This window comes from Gadus morhua, chromosome 20 (assembly GCF_902167405.1).
Source record: "Gadus morhua chromosome 20, gadMor3.0, whole genome shotgun sequence".
NCBI lineage: Eukaryota > Metazoa > Chordata > Actinopteri > Gadiformes > Gadidae > Gadus > Gadus morhua.
Window position 1 is genome coordinate 21,822,327 of NC_044067.1, and position 24,006 is coordinate 21,846,332.

At 42.4% G+C, this 24,006-nt stretch overlaps 1 protein-coding gene across 2 annotated transcripts in view; it reads right to left on the minus strand.

Moving 5' to 3' along the window:
- man1a2 (mannosidase, alpha, class 1A, member 2) overlaps positions 1–24,006 on the minus strand; it is a 97,008-nt gene that overhangs the window by 49,629 nt on the left and 23,373 nt on the right. For both annotated transcript variants that reach the window (XM_030343324.1, XM_030343325.1), the window contains exons 3-4: positions 15,331–15,592; positions 4,891–4,987 (exon numbers count right to left, since the gene is read on the minus strand). In XM_030343324.1, coding sequence (XP_030199184.1) covers positions 4,891–4,987; positions 15,331–15,592 — 359 coding nt within the window. The remainder of the gene's footprint in view (positions 1–4,890; positions 4,988–15,330; positions 15,593–24,006) is intronic.

Below are 24,006 nucleotides of genomic sequence, written 5' to 3' on the forward strand. Positions count from 1 at the left end.
GAGCACAGAAAGAAGCACCCAAATGCTCAGAGGCTGAGGCTGGAGTTCAGACAGAACTGTAAGCTGTTTTTGATGAAGATGGTCTCCAAGCTATTTGAGAAGGCTCCAATCAAGTATCCTCTTGTGAGACATCTTTCTGTTCTGGACCCAAGGGTGCTCATCTAAAACAAGGGAACGAGCACAAGGAAGCTCACCTGTGTTCTTCAAATTCTTGTGGAAGCTGGACGCATCCATGAAAAAACATGTGATGAGGTTCTGAAGGAGTTCAGTCAGTTCTATGACCACAGTCTGAAGTCTGATTGTTTCAGGAGCTTCAACCCACAGAGTGAGAGGTTGGATGAGTTCTTCCATGAGATGTTGTCCACCAAAACAGAGTGGTGCCATCTGTGGAAGACAGTGAGGGATCTATTGATCCTTTCACATGGCCAAGCCTCTGTTGAAAGAGGTTTTTCAGTGAATAAAGTAGTGGTGGTGGAGAACATGCAAGAGCACTCCCTCGTGGCCCAACGTGTCATTCTTGACCATGTGAAGAGTGTTGGGGGATTGCAGAACATAGCCTACACTAAAGAACTACTACTTTCAGCAGCTTCTGCTAGACAGAAGTATCAGCTTTATCTGGACGAAAAGAAAATGTTACAGAGGGATGAGAAAAAGTTGGAAAAAAGGAAAGGAGTAATGGAGGAGATAGCAGCATTAAAAGCAAAGAAAAAGCGGTTGGTGGAAGACATCAGGTTCTGAGCACGTCTGCTGATCGCAATGCAGAAAAAGCAGAGACACTTGGAAACCTTAGCTTTGTTTCCAAGTCGAATGGACTTGGGCTGCAAAAGAAAAAGAGAGGTCTCTTGAGACTCTGGAGAGTCAGTTAGGAGATAAGATTAAGGAGCTGAAGGAGTTGCCATAGGATTGAAACAGTAGGCCAGTGTTGACCAAAGTCAGGGTTGTGTTGGTTCTGATCATAAATTAGCCATAGCCATGCATTATTTTGTTATCTAAATGCAAAGAAGGGTGTTATTGTCCCTATACAGTATGTTTTCCCATTTAATTGTGTTGCAGTGACCTATATTATAGTGAAGATAAGTGAATGTATTTTTTATTTGTTAACTGGGCATTATTTGCACTTATCCAGATTTTTTATGTTTGATTAATGTGCAAGTGAATGTACATGTGTTCTAACTGTAGAGAAAGGTGCTATTGTGTCTTTACAGTATGTTCATTGTTAACGGACTGTTTAATTAGTTTTTCGACCGAAAATGATTTACAATTGCACTTATTCCTTTGCCCATTGAATTTATTTTGAACTATTTAGATATAGTGCGGAATGTGATTGTGTGTGATCTATTTTTGGTGAATTTCCATTATTTGCACTTGAGTTCAATTACATATTGTTTAAATTTTTGCCTAATGTGCAAGTTAATTTACATTTGTTATAACTTTGCATTGTTTGCACGTAAAGTACATTAAATGTACATGTTTAATTCATGTTTGCTAAAAAAGTTGAAAGTAAAGAATGAATGAACTTAAAGTTATTGTGTTTGTTTATCATTCATAGAGGAGTTTTCCCTTGCTATGTAAATTGTTGTCATTTCTGCAAAAGAGCAACAGACAAATAGAAATGAAGGTAAACAGGGAGGATTATTTGTCATGTATATGTATATATAGTCTATTTAAAGCTTCAGGTTCCTTGAAAAGGTTCACATTTTATCTTGAAAGTGCTGGAAAAGTGCTTGAATTTTACACTTAAAAAGCTGTACGAACCCTGTTATGAAGCATAAAGCATGCTCCCCTGATGTGAGTGCAGTGCTTGTTAATAAAACCTGTTAAATAATTTGTTCATAGGACAGTCCTGCTATTCCTCAACAAGGTACATGCTGAGTCTGGATCGGAACCTTGTCAACACAAACATCTCCTCCTTCATTTCTGCATTGTGCCTCATGTTCGGGAGCTACTACATTTTCAACATCCATTATCCATCTGAGCTGGCTTCAACTCTGGAGTTCCTTCAAAGGTGAGTAATCATGGCTTACTAATTTCTCAGACCTGAGACTGTGGGACCTGGAGTCTGGCTCAGAGGTTCCCGTCTTAAAGGAGAATGCCGGCCGTTTGTAATCAATAGCCCTGTTGATTTGAGGCTACAAGTGCTGCAGTAGGAAAAATAACGTGAACATTTGGCTCAATATTTACCGAGTATCAGAACGACAGCTAAAGCAAACCTATTGGGCCAAGCTCCATTAAGTTTTACTTTTGGTTTGCTTGCCCCCATAGGTTTGCTTTAGCTGCCGTTCTGATACTCGGTCAATATTGTGCCAAATGTTCTCGATATTTTTTCCTACTGACAGCACTCGGTAACAGGGCTATGGGTTAAAAACGGCACGCATTCTCCTTTTAATCCAGACTTTAACTAACTGGGTCTGTCTCGGCCTTGGCTCTATAGGTGTGGCCTGAGTCTTGTTCTTGGTTCTTCTTGTACTTATTTTTTTAAATGATCAATTAATATGCTTTTTTTTTTTACAGGTGTTTCTTCTCGATAAACCCAGAAAAAGGAACCAAAGTAGAGAGTAAGAACAACAAGCGTCGTCTCAACCTGAACCCTCGAGTCCTCACCCTGATACAGGATCTCTCCGATCACGAGTGGCGTCAAGCCTAAATATGAACTCTATGTGGACTCTGACTGTTTGTTTGAGAAGAGGTACTTTTAGTTTTCGCTTTGTTAATCCTAAATGTGTATTATGGTAATTAAGGCACACTGTGTAACTTTTCCTGGTAGAGGGTCCGCCACATGCTTTTTTCATTATTTTATTGCTTTGTAGTTATGTTCCAGGTTGTTGTTTTTTACGGTGTCTTACTGCTGTGTTTCTAGATGGCTTGTTAAGGTTTGTTTCCTTACAGGTGGTTTTCCCCCGATGTGTTCTATGTCCCACGGGCACGGACGTGGTGACATCCTATACAGCAGGGTGCATATTGTATGGGGACGATTCCGAAACATAAATATATGTAGCTATCTTCTCAAGTTAATGCACGCACGCACGCACGCACGCACGCACGCACGCACACACACACACACACACACACACACACACACACACACACACACACACACACACACACACACACACACACACACACACACACACACACACACACACTCCCAGTGTGTTAGTCGGGACACTTCCAGTGCCATAAAGCACTGATAATTTTCGGCACATTAGGCCACGTTTTAGAGGGATTTAAGCCTAAATGTGGACTCTGTTTGTTGTGAGAAGAGGTACTGTTAGGTTTCGCTTTGTTAAATCCACAATTTGTATTATTGTTAAGGCAAAATATGTCATTTCTGTTTTAAAGTCTTGCAATATGTACAGGTGCATTATGTAATTTTTATCTGACACCTGCTTGTTACCATTTTGTATATGTTGGAAAAAAAAATCATCCAATTGTTTATTGCCGATGGCTGGTAAATAAATTTCCCAAAAGGGATTTTCCTCTTGTCTTTTCTCAAAATGTAATTTTGCATGTTTTGCAGTAGGAGTATTAGTAATAATTTTACAGGTGTATAAGTACATTTTACATTATAACTTGATTATTAAAACATAAAAATACAGCATATTATAAATAGATTTTATGTATAATATACAGAACAGCACCATTTAAAATACAAAGTTTTACTGCTGTTCTACCAGTTTAAATTTGTTTTCTGTATGATATTTCCCTGTTAAATTTACTAAAAAAATACAGGAAATAGTCTTTATATATACAACACTGTAATGCAAAATTAACAAAACAATTTTGTAGAATAAACAGTTTTTTAATGTGATTCAGCCGTGATTCATTTCACTGTAAATCAATTTACATATTTCGTTGGTTAAGTTATCTACTGTGCTGCTGTATTTTTTACAGGAATTCTCTGGTAACCACAGCTGCCAGCGATTCCCTGTAAAAAATACGATATTTTTTTTACAGTGTACTGAAGCCCACGTTAATCGTGGATTGGTTGTAGAATCACATTAACTACATTTTACAAAATAAGCAAATCAATCATGACTTTTTCTAAAGATGTACTAGGTTAAAATGTTAAAGGGTTTTGGTCTTCCAGAACCTGACTTAACCTTGCCTGTTCAGTGCATACCACCTCAAAAACAGACACTGTTATGATTGAGTAACGAGCATTGAGTAGGCGGATATAATTTTCTGACAACCATATTGTAACACTGTTAGGGCATCATCTGAGTACAAGCGCTGTTCAAAATCCAATTCCTCTATGCTAGCTATATAATTACCCCTGTAAGTGATTAGAGGAAAGTGTTGATGAACATGAAGCAGTCTGTTTCTATCTTTTCGTCTCGATTGTCACGCTCCACAACAAGAACATTGTGAAAGACTCATTGAGTATTCAAGTGCAATCTGAGGTCGCCTGCAAGAGCGAGCATAAACTACTTAGCTGGCACTGCCTGTCACTGTGTAGGGTGGTCCTGTCTCTGGTTCCCTCTGGTTTGATCCCTTCCTTCCTTCCTTCCAAGGAGATGCCTTATATCCTGTGCTGAATTGCTAACAGCTAGCTCTCTAGAGACAATGGCTCAGTTTATATCTGTCCTCCACATCAACATTATTGCTCCTCCAACAGAGGAGAGAGGGAAAGAGGAGAACGAAAGAAGAAAGAGAGAAGAGAGAGGAGATAGTGGGAGCCTGGTATCACTGAGAACAGTGACCAACACCCCTGGTTAGCATTCAGCCCACAGTGCTGCGACATGGGGTCCCAGGTAACCAGGGACTAACCCCCCAGGTTAGCATTCATCCCACAGTGCATGATATTTGTGATATTTATTTAATGGTACGATATCCAGTCAGATATCAGCTAGAAAAATGCATGAATTCTCTGTCTGTGTGAGGAAGTCTTACCGAAGATATTGGTGGTGTGTCCTTTCTTAGCCAGGGGCTTCAGCTCGTTGTGACCCCAGCCGTACTGTCGGTAGCTGTCCCAGGCGTGCTTCATCATCTGCAACACAATCACACACAACACTTGAAATGCAACTACTTTACAAAGAATAGACCCAGCCGCACATCAACACAACACGTTTTCAGTATGGGTTTGACTATAGTCAAAGCTAGTTGAACGTACACGCGTTCGACTAGGCGCCATGCTCATTAACATGCAAAGCACAAAGCCAAAGTGTATAAAGTGAAGAGATAGAACTACCTTCGAACACTGCCGTTAAACAGGGCACAATTCGGCCTGTCCGTCTCTCTTTCTACCTGCCTATGAGTTTGTGTTTCTGGCCTCTTCTTGGCCAAGGCAGCCATGTTGAAAATAACCTCCAGATCTCTCTCCCCTCTCCCCCCTCCCCCTCACTCCCCCTGCGGTGGGTGGCTAGTCGGGCTCACAGGGATCCGTGCCCGGGTCTCACTCTCTTCTTGGCGTTGGCATTTCCGTGACGTCCGCAGCGTGAACACTGAGGTCAATAAATCACGTTTACACAGGCTGGGACATGGACACGACACTTAGGCACGTGCTGCTACCCTTTGATACATGTTGATTGGACGCCTTATCAGACTCTGAGAGGGCCATATGCGGAGGCCCTGTGGGACGGTCCTAGCTTTGAGGATGTTGACTGCTCGGCTACAAGGATTTTGGCAGACTAATTGGACATTAACGCAGGGAGAGTGCGGAGAGATCTTGACAGCTCCTCCTTGCCATTGAGGCGTATTTGAGAAGAGGGAGAGGAACTAATATCATTTTTGTCCACTAGCCAAAGTGACAAGCTCTTTCCATGAGTCACTCATTAACCTGTCTGCTCCATCCTTAAAAAACAAGATGGCAGCCAAGATGAAACCATCAACGTCGGATTGCAATTTAATTAGATGGGTGTTTCAGATTAGATTTGGTTTAACAGTAGAAAGTTATCTCTACATATTCAAACTCCGTCAGAATAATGCTGGTGACGTCATTAAAATAACCATGAACACACATGTAGTTTGGTGCTTCAATGGCCTCTGAATCAGTGTGACAAAATATTCCCATGATGCAGTGTTTTCTCCTGGATCCTACTGTGACTTTAACAACGCAAAACCCTTACCTGAACTGAACCATCTTTAACCAAATACACAAAACTTATCCTAAACAAAACATACAACAAAGAAAAGGGATAATTCAGTATGGGAGATCACCACTGCAGAAATTCACAATCAAAAGAATACTGCTTAGCGCACACCGCCCACTGATATATGTACTGCCACCATTATCCACTGGGTCATAAAAACCTTCATCACCATGCCAACAGGGCCTACCGCATCACTCCTGTGGCGAAGTGTTCCTAGAAGCAGTCTGCATCAGTAGAGTTACAGTCCGCCCATCTAAATATAACCATCCAGAGATAGGCATCCGTGTGGTAGCCCAGGTTTAATGGTCTAATAGACGGTATGACCGAGCATACCCCAAAAGGGGGACGTCAAGAGCCTGCTGGCAAACCACACTGCCATCTGATAACCCAACGGCTTCCACTACAGCGCGTATGCGGAGGACGCCCGGTTGCTTGGTGACAGAAGCATGGAGCCGCTTAAGCCAATCCCACGGGCCGGGGGGGGGACAAAACAGAAGTCTCGGGAGTCACATGATCACACATTGTGTACTTTTACAACGGGAAAACTGAAACCATACGGATTCACATGGATAGGAGACCTACAAAAAACATCATGACACCTATCATGAGCTCTAGTGTCTAGCCATCAAGTGCACCCAAGAGCCATCTCTTCCAATTATTGATTATTAAATCTTTTGATACCCGAATCACTGCATAGTTGTAGATATCCAGCATAGCTTCAGGAACGCCCGACCACGCCCCTATCGAGTTGGCCACCTCAAACAGTGCCTTCACATCCATGACGCTGGCTGTACGTCGGTCGCTGGGTCGTGTATCACCCTGCTTGGTGGTGGCAATCTTTGGGCTTCACTTAACAGCCAGTTCAAGTATAGCTTCATCAGATGCTTTGTGCAATTATCTTGTTGGATATGGCAACATAAAATGTTATCATAAAGGGCATACAATATTATTTAAAAGAATGTGACATTGACTACCATTTGTGTTCAAGTAAGGAGTTTGTTTACAAAATGATAAGATATCTGTCCCTGTTGAGCATGCAATTAGTTTCACAGGGAACTTAATAGGAACTAAATTTAAAAGACATCCCACAGAACATTTGGCTCCAAGCTGCTCAAAGCAAGCTACATGTTTAGCCATCCTTCTATCCATACATCCATCAAACGATTACACATCTAGTGTAATCAGCATTCTGCATCTCGTTTCATTAAAGCTGATTACAGTTGGATGGATATTTCATAAGTAACTGCTTTAGATGTGCATTATTTGTGTGCATTATTTGCTTCACTTACATAAATAAACCACACTTAAACCTAATCACATTAAAAGCATCCTCACTAGAGGCAGTAGTAGTAGTAAACTGTACTATATATTTAATACTATATTTAATATTTTATAGAAAGGGCAGAACAGCTGGATACATATCTGTATATTATTTTTCTAAGCCGAAATTTCAAAGTTCTCAGTTACGTCTTTTTTGGGAGAGACATGCTGAATAAATACAACATGTTTTCAAACTCAAAAATAATTGTTTGAATAATCGTGATTTTAATATTGACCAAAATAATCGTGATTATGATTTTTCCCATAATCTAGCAGCCCTATGTACTATGTACTAACTATACTGAGGTCTGTTTCTGCAGACTTCCTTTATCATCTGGTCCGTCTATCTTTATTAATTTCATTGAGCCGACTGTTGATAAAACCAGGGTAGACGCAATAATCATGCAACATTATATGTTGTGCCTCGCCTTGGAATTGCCTTAAATGGACCCAAGTTATTAAGACAGAGTCTTGCTCTCTATACATCTCTGAGACTTAAATAAACAAAAACTAGAGCTGTGTTGACTGCATGCATGGCTCAAGCCTGGTAAAGGTCAGTGTGAGTTTAGCACATGTTATGAGTTGACCAGGTTGGCTGATGCATGCAGAGGGGAGCTGATGCAAGCTACCCTATCCTCTCAATTACCTCATTAACACTGAATGGCTATGGAAATTCCAGTTTAGCAGCAGTAAACAGGTTGCTAATATTACGCTGCAGAAATCCTCTGAATCAAAATCCATTCATCGTAAAGAGAACCTGTTGATCACCCGTCTGGTTATGCATTCCCATGCCATCCTTGGGCTTTAGCACTAGAAGGTAGAGCGTGGTGAAAAGATGAGTGCAGGCCTGCAGAATGCCCTGGTGGATGTGGAGCAGACTAAGGGTCCTGTCAACCGGAAATGCCATCAACTACCGGACACCTGGAGGGAGGGGGGGTTGTGTACGCTAGGAACTATGACCTTCTCAATGCCAGCCAAGTGCCCGTCAAACAGGTACCCGCTGTCTGTCCGTCTGCCGGGACTGGCACACAGGAGGCCTGATGTGACACCAAGCCATCCAGCCTGAGAGGGGAAAAGAACAGTAGGGATTCCCACAACCTTATCCTGATGCACCAAGGTCACACACACACTTGAAATATTCATAAGGAGGCTTTGAGCGTGCTGAGAGTGCGGCCAATACGTGTGCCACTGAGAAACGAGAAAGAAATCAGCTAGGCTCCCCGAAGCATCCATCTTAGGTCTGCAGGAGCCTTCTGATTGGCTGAGTGAAGCTGCTCTGCCCCGATTGACCTCCGCAGTCAGCCTGATTGATTTAAATAACGCCACCTCAAGCCCCCCTTTTCTCCTCTCTCTTAAAAATACGCCACCAACACCCTTACCTCCCTCTCTCCAACCCATAGAGTCTGCAAAGATGGCAGCTGGAATACTTACTTACCGCTTTTCTACCTTCCGCGATGCATGCCCCACATTCTCACACACAAACATAAACGCACACACGCATACACACACACACTGAAGAGGTTGCAGGGCTGAATACTGCCACCATTTATCATGTGGATGCCAGGAAATTTTTTCCTAAGTCCCATTGGTGCCAGTGAAAGAAAGGATATAGATTTATTGGAATAATGCTTTGAAAATCAAAACCTAAATTTCAAGTAAGGGCTGTAACTTTGGTGCCACGTCCCTAAACCACTGCTTTATCCTTTGCACATGCTTCTACCCTCTTCAGAGCTTTGTCTGCCGTTTGCTGTCTCTTATGTTAGTTTATTTTACATTATTCAAACAGCATCTCCGAACTGTTGATTTGTAATTGGACGGCCCTTTATGATGGAGGCCAATGCCATCACTTGGAAAGTGATGGCATCGGCATTCTTTTTCTCCGTCTTCCAGGCTGTCATCATCTGAGTAAACGTGTCTTGTTCCTTTTTACGATTGCCTGTGCTAGGGGTGGGCAATATGGCAAAAATGACATCACGATTTCTTTCAGGCAGGATCACGATCCACAATCTTATCACAATTCTTTTTCATGTTGGTTTTTAAGACTATTTTGCAAGTAACAGTATCACCAAAATTATTTCCCTATTTAAAAAAGTATAGCCCTACAAGGTAACAAAACTGAAAGAATAACAGACCATTTAGGCCAAAGTTTTTTTTCAAACCGATTTCAATCAATTGTGCATGTGCAATTCTGCAAAGTATGAACATTCAACAAGAATGTTGACGTGGTTTAGACTTGTATTCAAGTACAATCAGAGACTTTTGCATAACTCCCAAAATGAACATTGGTTTCAAAAGGTAAACAGCAAGTAAAGTGCACTCTTGCTGCATAACATTAAAACTAAATCTAGCATTGGTAGGAATCGTTAAATCAGGTAGCTTATTAGACACAATTCCTCAGCAAAAAATAGGGGGAGGGGATTCAATCCAAGGCACTACTTACTGTTTGCTATTATTGGTTTATTGGTTTGTCTCTCTAGGGAAGCCGTGTAACGGTCTAGCAAATTGTGTGATTTAAGATTAGGCTGAGAAAACAACTTTGGATGCGTGCATGAGCCATAGAACTGCAATAGAGTGTGGAACGGTCTGCATTTTTCTGTTCGAGCCCCGCCCGCGTCCGACAGAGAAGTAACCAAGCCCGACCCGAGCCCGACAGGCATCAAGATAAGTCCGAGCCCGACCCAGGCCGACAGTTGAAGTCGATTTTTCTCGCACTAGTATTGACACGTTTACGTTTGTACCGTGAAATCACGCCTATATTAAACAAATGCAAGGCGTTTTGGAATTGTCAACCGATCAGCGCAACAAGCGTGCGTTAACTGCAAGCACATGAGGCTAAATCTTAACTTCATAAAGTCACAAAAAAGGCCACGATAACTGAAAAAAATCTGACGGCGCTATTCTCTAATTTTTCTTAGTATCTTCTTAACGTCCTCAATCGCTCTCTTGCATTGCGTTGTCACATATAGTAGTCACTGAACGTGAGCTTGCGCATGCTGTGTGTCATGTGTGTGACACAAAAAATATCTATTAACTGTTGTAACGCCTTATCGCGCAGATGTGTCCAAGCCTATTGCCGCTTGTACAGGCCTTCACAACATCTTTTAGTTTTAGCAAAGACTGACGCTTGCATATAGGCCATATGTTCCTTCAGAACAACATCTTTTATTTTTAGGCGACTTATTTGACACTGCATACAAGGGCCTCATAGCTCTGGACTGGAAACGTCCCCCATAAGGGTTCTCAGCGCTTGGCAATAGACCCACAGCCACGGGGATGTCAGAGCACGGTGACCAGTGGCCTGTCAGCAGCAGTGAGCCACTTCCTAAAGGACAGGAGGAGTAGGGGGCGACCGGTAGAGCTGGTGACCTTCTTCTTGAGAGGCACCTCCATCTCCAAAGCAGCTGCTGTAGACCTGCTCTGCCGGCTGATCACATGCATTGTGGAGCCTTGTGTTACAGGGATCAATCCAAGTGATGTATCAGAGCCCTAGACAGCTGCAGTAAGGAGTGACCTCTGGAGGTCATACAGCTGTAAACACCAACCCCCCACCATGCCTATGAGGCCTGCCAGTAAATCAGTCACGACAGGAGAAGAAGAGTCTCTTAGAGAGTTGAAGTCACACTGGAACGAATGGGCTCAGGATTCCACTGGGCTGAACCCAGTACAGCAGAACAGAAGATGGAGCAGCCATACCAAACCCTCCGGCACCATTCCTAGCATCTGTCCCTGTAACCCGCGTTCCTGTTACCAGCTGACTCTTTCCCACTACCGTTTGGTTCAGTTAGTGGTAGCATTGGAAGTTTGCAGACACTCCCTTGGCGTTCCAAGAGCAACAGAGCCATGACTCTTCTTTTAAAAACACACGTTCCTTCCAAGCTGCGCTCTACCACCCTGCCTCTGAGAACAACTGAGGAGCGGGTGAGTCATGTAATATTAAGACTACCTAGCATAACGCCGCAACGCTCTCCCACCGAGCTCATTAAAAACTAAAATAACAGATGATTAAAATAGTGGCGCTATGGAGGATTCCCACAGAACACCCAGCCAAGACCTGTTCCGGAGCACCATACCAGACCTGCTGTGATGGGATAAGGCCGTCACAGGTTGTTACAGAGCAACAACACACTAAATTCACCTCTATTCATAAAATCCTCCCTTGTGCAGTCCATCCCAGCATAGGCTCAAGAACACAGCATTACCAAAGAATTGAGTTGAACTGCGTGCATCCGTAGAATTAATCAATATATAAGTGTTCAATCAGTATAAAATAATTCTGACTCATTTGGATCCCAAACCATTAGCAGTAGAGGTCATTTCAGCAGTAAAACACATGACGTGTCACCTACTGACGACAGACTTTCTCCATGGATAGTGGCTGTAGCTTTAAACCGTTATAGCGACAGTATACAGGTTACTTTTTAACCAAAAGGAACAGGACGTTGTAAACAGCCCAGGAATCATATAGGCCTACAGCTTTTTAGACATAAATGTTGGAAGCCTTCCAGTAAACTCCTTCTCGTGTGTATTATGTTGTATATTAACACACACACCCTCACACACAACCACACCCACCCAGCAGACATCAGTAAAGCAGGCCGCTGTGTGTTTAACAGTTACCGTGGCAGAAGCCCAGGGAAGGAAGAGCTTGGTGGGATGTGTGGTATGCTAGCTTCTCTGTTCCAGCCTCCCACTCTCTTCCATCAGCTGAGAACCAGCCTGGGCCTCAGCCAACGAGGCCTCAGTCGACATGTCCATCGCTCAGCCCCAGCCTGGGCCTCAGGCTGGGGCTGATCGTTGGGCCTCAGCCCCAATCGGGGCCTCAGACCCGGCCTGGTCCTCAGCCGACAGGTCAACCGCCCACGACGCAGCAGTGGCACCTGACTTGACGCAGTCATCACAGCGACCTGGAGGGGTGTGACTTGCTTATCTGGGTATTTGATAAACCGAAAATATGCTAGGCAGTAGATCACAGTAGCTGACAAACTTATTGTGCCTGCTGTATAAGTAAGCCACCATGCATGCAACTGTTCTTAACTCATCATATATTAAAATGGAAATGTTCTTCAACTCCATCATAAAATATATTTATTTATTGAATATTTATTTATATTTTATTATTTGTGTGAGAATCTGGTTAGCACTAGCATGCTCAAGTGTAAATAATATGGATTTACTATGGATGATATTTTGGAGTGTACCCTAACCTACTGTAAATGTATTTAAAATCCAGCTGATTAAAGCATAATATGGCAACCAACCCGTAATAAACGGCCTCATCGTATCCTATTAAAGCAGCTCCCCACGGGTCCTCTGATCTCCTTCTTCATAGAGCATCGTTTGATGTTAGCCGGGTGGAGCCATTCATTTGAACTTTCATTTTCTCTACATTTATGTACCGTGCTTTTCAAGGCTTTACGACCGCTTAAAGAACTTAAGAATTCCTCGCTTTGTGCTCACCGTCCACACACACACACACACACACACACAGACACACACAGCAGTATTCAGAATACTACATGAGTCGGGTAGAGTGCCAGATAGATATGTGGGACAGGTGGGTTGAAAGAGGCGGTGAGGGGGGTGAGAGCGAGACATTAGGGAGAGTAGAGAGAATAGAGAGATCAGCATAGAGGAAGAGCACAATAAACGGGATTAGAGCCAGGGGCAAGGTGTAGCGGGAGAGAGTGGCAGAGAGGAAGCCAGAGAGAGGGGGAGGAATAAGATGGAGTTAAAGCTGAGCTCGGCACGCACACAGACTACATGGCACAGGACCATAGCGAGGGCGAGAGAGGAAGAACGAGGGCTTATTGCCTTCTCGGCAGATTCTGTGCTTCCTCAGGGAGTCTGTGTCGTCCCTTTATGGGCTCGTGCATCTGTAGCGCACACGCGCACACACACACACACACACACACACACACACACACACACACACACACACACACACACACACACACCCCTGTGAGTCATGTAAAGTGTTTGGCTTGGGTATGCAGGGTTGTGGTTGGAGAATATAGTTACCCTTACGGTGAACTTTAAGGTAGGCCTCGGAGGGCCATACTGGTGGTCTCTTTATTTCCTCTACATCTTTAAAATGCATGTTTCTGATTTCACACTTGGTTACCCTGGAGCTCTTTTTTAAGTGGGCAGAATGTGTTGTGAGATGTTGTATGGTGGTGGTTAACCACCAGGAGCAGTAGAGGGTCAAAGCGTTGTCGTAGCGGAGCTTCTCTATGGGGTAAGAGGGCCCTGGTTCACAGGTAGATCTCACAATGACTGTTGGCTTGCGGTACTTTACGCAGGAAAAAGCCTGCTTGTTTGTCAAAGTCCATCTTGTTCTGCGGGCCTTTTTGCTATAGTTGATTCCATCCAATTACACTCGATTTACGCAGTTGTTTACCCCTGAAACAGTTTATTTACAAAAAGCACTTTATCCTAGCATGCCTTCCCCCTATTAGCGTATGCACTATCTCTTTGGACACAAGGCTAATGGTGGCTAATGGCTACTAGCAGCAAATGGATGGTAATGTGTGTGGTGTGTGAAAAGAAAATTACATATAGCTCTGGTCCAATGGATGTCATGAGGGTAACATGTCATTTTGTTCCATTCGGTCACTGAAATATATACATTACAAGACATAAGATGAGGCTGGAGGAGGATAAGGCTGGAGAGGCCTTCTAGGCCGACCAATAGAAGGCTTTTTACACTCAATATAAAGAGCATGCTTAACCTAACAAGTGCACCTCACTGAACTAATCAACTTGAGCACATCTAATTACTTCTTCTTTTTCCTGCCGATGCTATCATCGTAGATCATCATCATACTATACTCCTGGTAAACGTCTGATGCGACAGAGAGCACCGATGCTGACGTATCACAATGACATCACATGTGGAAGACTGTGAAACAACACGTGCGGTGTGCGTCTTGAAGCCGCTCGGTAATGAACCTACACCGCCATGCTCCATCGAAACATAATAGAGCTAATGAAACCCACGCCTCTGGCAGAAATATAAATAACAGGGTTGTTTGCATGAAAAACAATGCACTTTTGTACAGCAGCCTTGTCTGTTGATGACTCTTGCTGTGCAAAGCAACCAGGCCAACCGTCATGCCTTGCTGCAGCCGGTGTGCTGCTAGCTTCTGCGTGGTTTGGGGAGAGTGTAGCTCTCTCTTACTGAAGGACAATTATGACGGGAACAAAGGGTTTGTTTACAGACAGAAGGACGGGGAGGTATTCTTCTTGGGAATGCGATCAGCACTCACGCGTGGCCCCATAGCGAGACGCGTACATGATGCGAGGTAGTCACATAGCACCTTTTAGATGCAAAGGAACATGGGGTAGAAGCATATGGCTAAGCTCATGGAGATTTTGTCTGACACTCGCTCGCACACTCGACTAATACTACTAATAATAATCAGGCATATTATCATTCCCCCTGCGTTCCACACACACACAAACATGAATAAATCTAAAACACCTCAGATGAAAACAGCTCTCTCTCCCCAAGCCTGGTTCAGCCCTTCCCTCCGACCTGGAGACGAACAAACCTCCCACTCCTCCTGAACCGTGCTGACACACCCAGAGAGGGCTCCAGCACACTGCTGAACACAACATTCATCTGCTTTAGCTCGGTTCAGAGGTAATTGCAGTAGTCCTGCTGATTATGAAGCGTGGCTGTAATCTAGACGAAGTCTACACTGTACAGTCATGGTTAGCAAGAGATGGAAGGTTAATGAAGTCTGTTGATCATATTGGCCCAGCCTTCATACAATGCCACACTGCAACAGCCTTCACTCCCTAGATATGATTCCACCCATCAAGTTGCTTGGGATCGAGGATTTGTAAGAACGTGTGAAGGCCCAGAGTGACACATACCATCCCCCCCCCCCCCCCACAGACCCTACATCAGGGGGCTTACCTCTCGGATCTTGTCCCTCTTCTCCTTGACGGCGGGCTCAGGCGGCTCGCCGTCGCTGACGCCCACCACTTTGGGCATGGGGACGGGGGGGAGGGGCCTTGGCCCCGCCTCCTTCTTCTTCAGCTCCTCCACCACCCGCACCTTCTCCGTCTGGATCTCTGCTTGCAGCTCCGCCCGCGACTTGCGCAGCTTCTCCTTGGCCTCCTGCAGGGCGCGCTCGTGGTCGGCGCGGATTTTGTCCCGCAGGCTCTCCTCTTCCTCCCTGGGGGACAGGAAGTATGCAGGGGGGGGAGCGGACAGGAAGACGTTAATATCTCAGCATGATAAAAAAAATTCTTCATCATACTATTATATGCATGAGGTGGATTCAGAAAAGTGTTCCCAGTCCAGGTTTTTTGCGCAAATCCATATTTTGGGGGGGGGGGGGGACCTTTCTTGCTCAATCTTTGTAACAAGATTCTTTGCCATCGTACAAACAGCTAACTTGCTCGAGATCTACAGACTACACTTTATATTCTGTTCACTAAACCGAGGCTGTGAAACACAGATTATAAGGGGATAACATGACCCTCTTTCTGTCGTCATCACTAACCATCCTAATGAACCCTCAGCTCATCCCTGAGTCGGGGAAGTGCAAAGTTGAACAATAACAAACAGAAAGCTTTTTGTTTTCTCTACAGCCTTTAACAGTTAAAGGCTGTAGAGAAAACACAATGAGGAAGACTACACGTCTCGTATGTGCCGTCACGCTCCCTGCGACTGGCGTGGACAAGACTGACAATCTCCCCATCGGCATAACTGAAACTCTCCACATGCCCCGACTTATAATGGTTTTCACCTCTTTTGCTGCTTTTATCCTCCCTTGGAAAAAACCTAACATTATCAAACTTCTTCACGAAAATGGTTAGTTTTCTTTGAATGAAAAATTATCATTTAAATCCACAAACATATGTGTAATCCGGGGCATATAAAGACTGGGACCAGAAGATAATTACTTTCTCTCCATTGAAACCCATTCATATTTTTCGATCTCATAGGTCCCATGGGCTCTACCGGAAGGGGTGTGACTTTGCCACTCTATATCTAGGGCTGTACGGTACGGTATGGACTAAAATATATACCACAGTATGATTTGAGGCATAGATGGTAACGGTATTATATCCCAGTATGTTAATGTTATCTACTAATTTCGTTAGAAATGCTACTGAAGGGGTAAAATACTGGTTAGGCAGCAAAACTGCATGAAAAAAAAAAGCTAAATTACTTTAAAAAGTTACTTCCATCTCTGAAAAACACAAATGTTTAATAGTATGCATTTCTTTCTCCACTTGCTTGCGGACCTTGACGTACAGTTTTGACATCTCAATTTGGCTGAAGTATGTGCGGGCAGGTAACGCGTACCTAGGATCGAGTGTTTTGACCATCTCTTTAAAGCCCTTTCTATCGACATTTTGAAAGGGAACCATGTCCTTACACAGGTAAACAGTGACGGTGTTTGTTATCTCGTTCCAACGCTGGCTTTTTTGGTCTTAAGCACTGGCTTTGTAAAATGCCTGCGGAAGCGATGTCTGTGGAAGAGATGCAGAGACAGCTTCACGCTACCAGCGTCTGTCTCGTATGGGGTCAGAACAGTCTCATTAATAATGAAAGGATTCAGAAATGTATTTTGTGATTTATATATAAATGACTCTCTTCTCACAAATACATTTCAATGCACACACAAATGGATATCGCTATGTATAAATGTAAAATGTATCCATAAACAAAAATAAGTTTCACAAACACATTTCTGATCCACACACAAATGTACCTTGTTTTAAATAAATGTAAAATCTATCCATAAATATATGAATAAAAAAATATTATTTGCAATTTTCCTATTGCAATGTATTTGGATGTTGTTACATTTATATACAAACTGTAAAACTTGAAATTACAAGACTTCTTTCATTTGTGAACTCTTTTGCATTTGTGTGTGAACTGGTCTGTATTTATATGTGGATTTTTGACGTCGCTAGATTCACAAATGCATTTTTTTTCAACAAGGAACTCTCTGTAGCCAATCAGATGCCTCCCTCGTTTTCAGCCAATCACATGACTGCAGTGACTGGGTTTTTACATCGTCGGTGAAGTTTACTTTTAAAAAATGCATTTGTGAATCTAGCGACGTCAGGAGAGTCTCAAAGATCCACATATAAATACAGTCCAGTTCACAAACAAATGCAAACAAGTTCACAAATGAAAATCGTCTTGTTAATTCAAGTTTAACCGTTTGTATATAAATCTAACAACATCCAAATACATTTTTAATTAATATATTTATGGATTTATATTACATTTATTTAAAACAAGGCACATTTGTGTGTGGATCAGAAATGCGTTTGTGAAACTTATTTTTGTTTATGGATTTATTTTACATTTATACATATACCGATATCCATTTGTGTGCATTGAAATGTATTTGTGAGAAGAGAGTAATTTATATATAAATCACAAAATACATTTGTGAATCCTTCTCTGTGCATTCATTATTAATGAGACTGTTCTGACCCCATAGTCTCGTACGGTGTGGAATGTGAGCTTGTGAAGGGACTATTGCGCCTGTGTGCTTGCGCAATAGCATACTGCCTGAGAGGGCAGTATTGCTGTCAAATCTGTCCCTGGGAAAAGTAACGTTGCGCCGAATAGAAAAAGGAAATACGTGTCGTTACCTCATCTTCAGTAGTTGCGTGTAACTTTACTTTTTACGCAAAATAGTATTTACGTTGCTGCATTAACGTGTTACTTACTTTGTAACGTGTTACACACAACACTGTCTACCGGTCACACGGTAACGTCAAAATTCATACCGTAGCACAAATTCACACCTGTGTTTTATACTGATTATACCGTACACCCCTAACAATAGTCCAACAAAATAAAAATGTTGATCATTTAAATGCCCTTTAAAATCCTTTCCCAGAATCCAACAGGTATGGGGACTTGGTGGTTTAACAACAAGGCTATGAGCAGCAGACCCAGGCAGAAGTGGCCAGCGCCACACTCTTCCATCACCCTCCATGGGACAGGTGAGCCAATGAGGACGGTGGACTCGAGTCTCAGGCTGCCTCATCTGTAGAGCTGAGGGCTGTTGACTCCGCTCAGTCCCCAGCGGGGAGGCATGAACAACACACTGCAGGTTAGGACAAGGACATGGTTTCGGAGCAGATCTAAAAATCCACCCCAAATGATGTGGACTGGGCTGCAGAAGTTTAGGGACAACGCCCAAACAAACAGTCATTAATTTTTACTACCATAAAGTTGTAAGATGTTTGAATTTGTCCAGTCTATTTGTATTGCACCTTATGAAATGTAACGGGGCAATGAGCAACTGGGTGTCTTTAAAGAAGAATCTTTCAACCTATTTTAAACCTAATAATTTCCCCCTGTCAATGTTCGTCCTCTAAAATGGCTTGTTTTTGTCACTGATAGGAATGGATTATAATAACGGTCATTCATTATAGAAAAAATCCCTATAGAGAACGTTTCCTAAACAAAATTTGTTGCGCTGGATAGAGGCGTTACACGCAACTCGGCAAAGATACAGACTTAAACAGAGTTTGATAGATTTGTTTCATTTGTTGATTTGACTTGGCACTAATAAGTATACTTGTGATGCTGTTATTTTCAATGGTCATACAGTTGGTATTTTTCCTAGATTGGATGATTACACACACACACAGAAAGTTTGTGTGTCTGTGTACTCAGCTGTGGAGCTGCATGGTGCTTCAATGTGATTATTTATCTACCAGAACACACTCAGGACACCGCATCTGTTTTTTTCGAAGTGTGTTTATATCCAAGCCCGACATCGCCAGACCAATTCGCAAATGTGTATTAGTCTGGAACCCTCACATTTTTATGGGTCAGAACAGTCTCATTAATAATGAATGCACAGAGAAGGATTCACAAATGTATTTTGTGATTTATATACGAATTACTCTCTTCTAACAAATACATTTCAATGCACACACAAATGGATATCGGTACTATGTATAAATGTAAAATAAATCCCTAAGCAAAAATAAGATTCACAAACACATTTCTGATCCACACACAAATTTGCCTTGTTTTAAATAAATGTAATATAAATCCATAAATATATTAATTAAAAAAATATTAGCAATTTTCATCAAAAATGTATTTGGATGTTGTTACATATACAAACTGTTAAACTTGTATTAACAAGACGCTTTTCCTTTGTGAACTTGTTTGCATTTGTGTGTGAACTGGTCTGTATTTATGTGTGGATTTTTGAGACTCCTGACGTGGCTGGATTCACAAATGCATTTTTTTCAACAAGGAACTCTCTGTAGCCAATCAGATGCCTCCCTCGTTTTCAGCCAATCACATGACTGCAGTCCGACCTCTGAAGAATAAGTCCAGCCTCCGAGCCTCCCGGTTCCCTCGGTCAAATGTCTATGGGAAATAACATGGGGTTTTAAATGATCTTACATAACAATCTCTAGGTGGCGAAGAAGTAAAAGCTGCATCACGTTTTGAACTACACACTTTTACCATCTAGTTTCGACTAGGTTTTGTCGGTGCCGTTAAAGTACTAAACAATTATTAATTCTACTTTAATGGCACCGACAATCTAAAAACCCAGTCACTGCAGTCATGTGATTGGCTGAAAACGAGGGAGGCATCTGATACAGAGATTTCCTTGTTGAAAAAAATGCATTTGTGAATCCAGCCACGTCAGAAGAGTCTCAAAAATCCACATATAAATACAGACCAGGGGCCGTATTCACAAAGGATCTTAGGGCTAAAAGTAGGTCCTAACTGGCGAATTTAGGAGTAACTCCTAAAAATAATGGGCGTGTCACTCTTACATTTAGGACTCCTAACTTTTTTCACTAAGAGCAATTCACAAAGTATTTTAGGCCTAAAAGTAGCACCTAAGTCTAGGAGAGCTTAAAAGTCCTCAAGAGGACTCTTAACTCAGTAAGACCTATTCACAAAGAATCGTAAATGCCTGCGAGACGAAATGGTAGGGTATTAAACTTGTTGTGGAGTTAATCGCGATGCAATAACATCCCTGACTAACAGGAATAATCCGATCAGTCCCGAAATAAAATGTTTGGCCACACTACGTTATTTAGCAACAGGGGAAATGCAACTTTGCAATGCCGACGATTTAAAAATATCGAAACCATCAGTCAGCCGTGCCATAAACTTTCCTTTTGACATTCAACAATTACACAGGATCAAAGCCAACTTCATGGCAATTGCAGGTATGCCCGGTGTGGTCGGTGCTATTGACGGGACGCACATAAAAATAATTGCGCCATCAAAAGACGAGGACGTGTTCGTCAATAGGAAGAAAGTGCATTCCATCAACACGCAGGTTGTTTTTGATGCAAATTTTAACATAGCTTAATGGAAGATGTTGCAAAGTGGCCTGGAGCTTCAGCTACCCATGATTCGCGCATTTTAATGGAGAGCGGTCTGAGGCAGCTTTTTCAGATGTACCAGTTGGGTGTCACTTACTGGGTGACAGTGACTATCCATACAAGACGTGGCTCTAGACACCCTACCTCAATCCACAACCGGGAGCACAGTTAAAGTATAACATGTAAGTGATTACGCAGATTACGCTTAGTCCTATGCGTAAAACACATCGTATTGGCTCTTTGACGCCTTTTATTTGTTGAATCCATATTTATTATTGTTTACTGATTTCTTCCATATATGCTAGAGCACACAAACATACACAAAATGTTGTGGAGAGAGGAATTGGGCAGATGAAACGTCGGTTCATGTCCTCCACGGCGAAATACGCCTCACCCCAGAGAGGGCAAGCACAGTAATCACTGTATGTGCCATTCTACACAACCTCTGCAAGCGGAGGAACATTCCACAGCCAGACGATGATGATGATGATGATGATGATGATGATGATGATGATGATGATGATGATGATGATCAACATGACAATGAATTTGGCCGTGTGGAACCGAGTGGACTGGCATTTAGGGATCACTTTGAAAACACATTTTAGGTAAACACCTTGGCACAAATCAGTCAACGCTTGTGTAGTTCTTAACATTTATTTTCTTTTAAATTTTACGTATTTTTATTGTTTGCTTTCTCTCTCTCTTGAACGTGCAGGCTACAACGTCATTATCGTGGTCTGCACAAAATTTTAATCATGCGTGTATTCTGCTAACTGCACTATAACTACTTAATAGGAATTAATTTCTAGCCTTGGCTATTTCCTTGTTTTTCGGTGATTCGGTGGGCTCGTCTGAACAACCAATCACCTGCTTCTAAACTCGTGCACGAGAATTTACGTAATCCATAGCAACGGCGCGTCACTCTTAGTTCACTCTTTGTGATTTATCCTTAGTAAGAGTAGGTCTCAGCGGCTTTGTGAATAACTTTTAAGAAAAAAACTCCTACGTAAAATGTTTTAGCGCGAGTTAGGAGCACTCCTAGCGGTAAGATAAAATGCTTTGTGAATACGGCCCCAGGTCACACACATATACAAACAAGTTCACAAATGAAAAGCGTCTTGTAAATTCAAGTTTCCATTTTCTATATAAATGTAACAACAGTCATACATTTTTGATGAAAATTGCAAATATTTTTTTAATTCATATATTTATGGATTTATATTACAATTATTTAAAACAAGACACATTTGTGTGTGGATCAGAAATGTGTTTGTGAAATTTAGTTTTGTTTAGGGATTTATTTTACATTTATAAATACCGATATCCATTTGTGTGCATTGAAATGTATTTGTGAGAAGAGAGTAATTTATATATAAATCACAAAATACATTTGTGAATCCTTCTCTGTGCATTCATTATTAATGACTGTTCTGACCCCATACATTTTGGTTTCCAAGGGGCGTTTTCAATGGCTGGAGACAAAGATGAAGCCATGAATGCAAACTTAAACATTAGTAGAGTAACTACAGCCATAAGTTCAGCTATTGCAGAAATAGGCTCAATAACAACTATTCAACTATTAAAGAACAAAAGTATGCACTAGCAGAGTTCCTCTGAGGAAAATAGGTTTTAGCCGTTCTTCCGACTGGATTGTTACGAGGACTGAAGGTCAGTCACGTTCAGGACTCCCGCCCACTCGGAGATGTGGCAGCTAGAGATCCAGACTGATCCTTGCTAACCAACATAATTTATGAAGAAACGTGTGATGCATCAGCGGCAGCCATCTTGGTTGTTTATGAGAATGCCTCAGCTGTGCTCCCATAGGGCGCTCCCATAAATAAAATCATGAGCTTGCCGACTCATCAGGTAAATCCTAATGTCTTGATAAACCTCAGTACTAGTGTCTACCTCATGTATGGGGTGTTAGGGTGTTAAACTGCTTCCATCTCCTCCAACGTACTTCTTTGTTTCGCCAACAAAACCTGTCCAACCAGATCTAAATGTCATTCATCGCCAAAACACAGTCCAATCGGCTTAAGGAGAGCTCCAGTTACTAGCGTGACGACTAGTGAATGGTGGATCGTCAGAAGGGAGTTGGGAGGAACCCACGCCAGAGACTGAAAATGAGGATGCAAATCCCTGTCCGCGGCTTCAGACATATCTATGTAAACACAGGAAGGCAACAGTATCCAAATGTGAGGTAAGCTGTGCCTTCCCCTTCTCATGGATGTTGCTGCGTATAAGAACTCTGCATCGGACTAAGGGAAACATGGGAAGGAAAGAGGACTTTATGTGTGTGTTAGTGTGTGTGTATGGTCAGCCAATAGGAGAGACCTGTTATTATTGTGCCATTCTAAAAGTGTCCGAGAAGCTTAACCCTCTCTCAGACGCCGCAGTCAACAGCTGCAGAAACTCTACATGTCCAGTGCGTCCACACACACCTCGCCTTCAGCGTTACTTGGCTGGGGCATTGAAGGGAATAAGGCCTGACGCATCAACTTGAAACAATAACAAGGGAGGAGAAGGGGGGACAAAAGAAGCCCTCATCAGATGAGGATGCTTGATTTCCAACATCCAACAGGTCACAAGTTAAGGGAAGCTGGCTTGGTAACTTCCTGTATATCAGACAATACCAGCTTGCTTGGTGCATTTCCTTTAATAAAGTGGCTCTTCCACCTGTAAGAGGCTCTCTCTCAAACTGAACCCAGGCCTGTGTGCCTTTTCCAACTGTCCAAATTATCAGCCGCAACGCGAATATTCATCGTCTTCTAACAATTATTGCACAGGTGAAAATGACAGATGGACTAGTCAACCTCCATAGCCTTGTGAAGACAATCTTATGGTTCATCCTTTCAACAAAATATCCTTTGTATTTACAGGATTCAGTTATTCGCGAGTTTTACTTCCAATCCAAGTGTAAATTAGTGTAGTGCATGGCAATCCGTGGATGAGGGGGATTAAGATAAATGGTGGAGTGCTTTCTTGCACACATCCATGTTTGCCGCAAGAAAGGCCTCCATCGTTTTTTTCACAGTTATCCTCAAGGAAGAGCAGCAGATTTGCCTTTTTCCTATTCTGAAGGAAAGGAATTAATAAATGAATAACCCTAACACATACATTGTTTCAGAATACTGTTTTTTTTCTTTGCATGGCTTTGATGGCCTCCTGCCATTTCCCCTCCTCTTCCTCAAAAGGTGAACCTCAACCCATATCCTCCGTATAACCCATATCCTATATC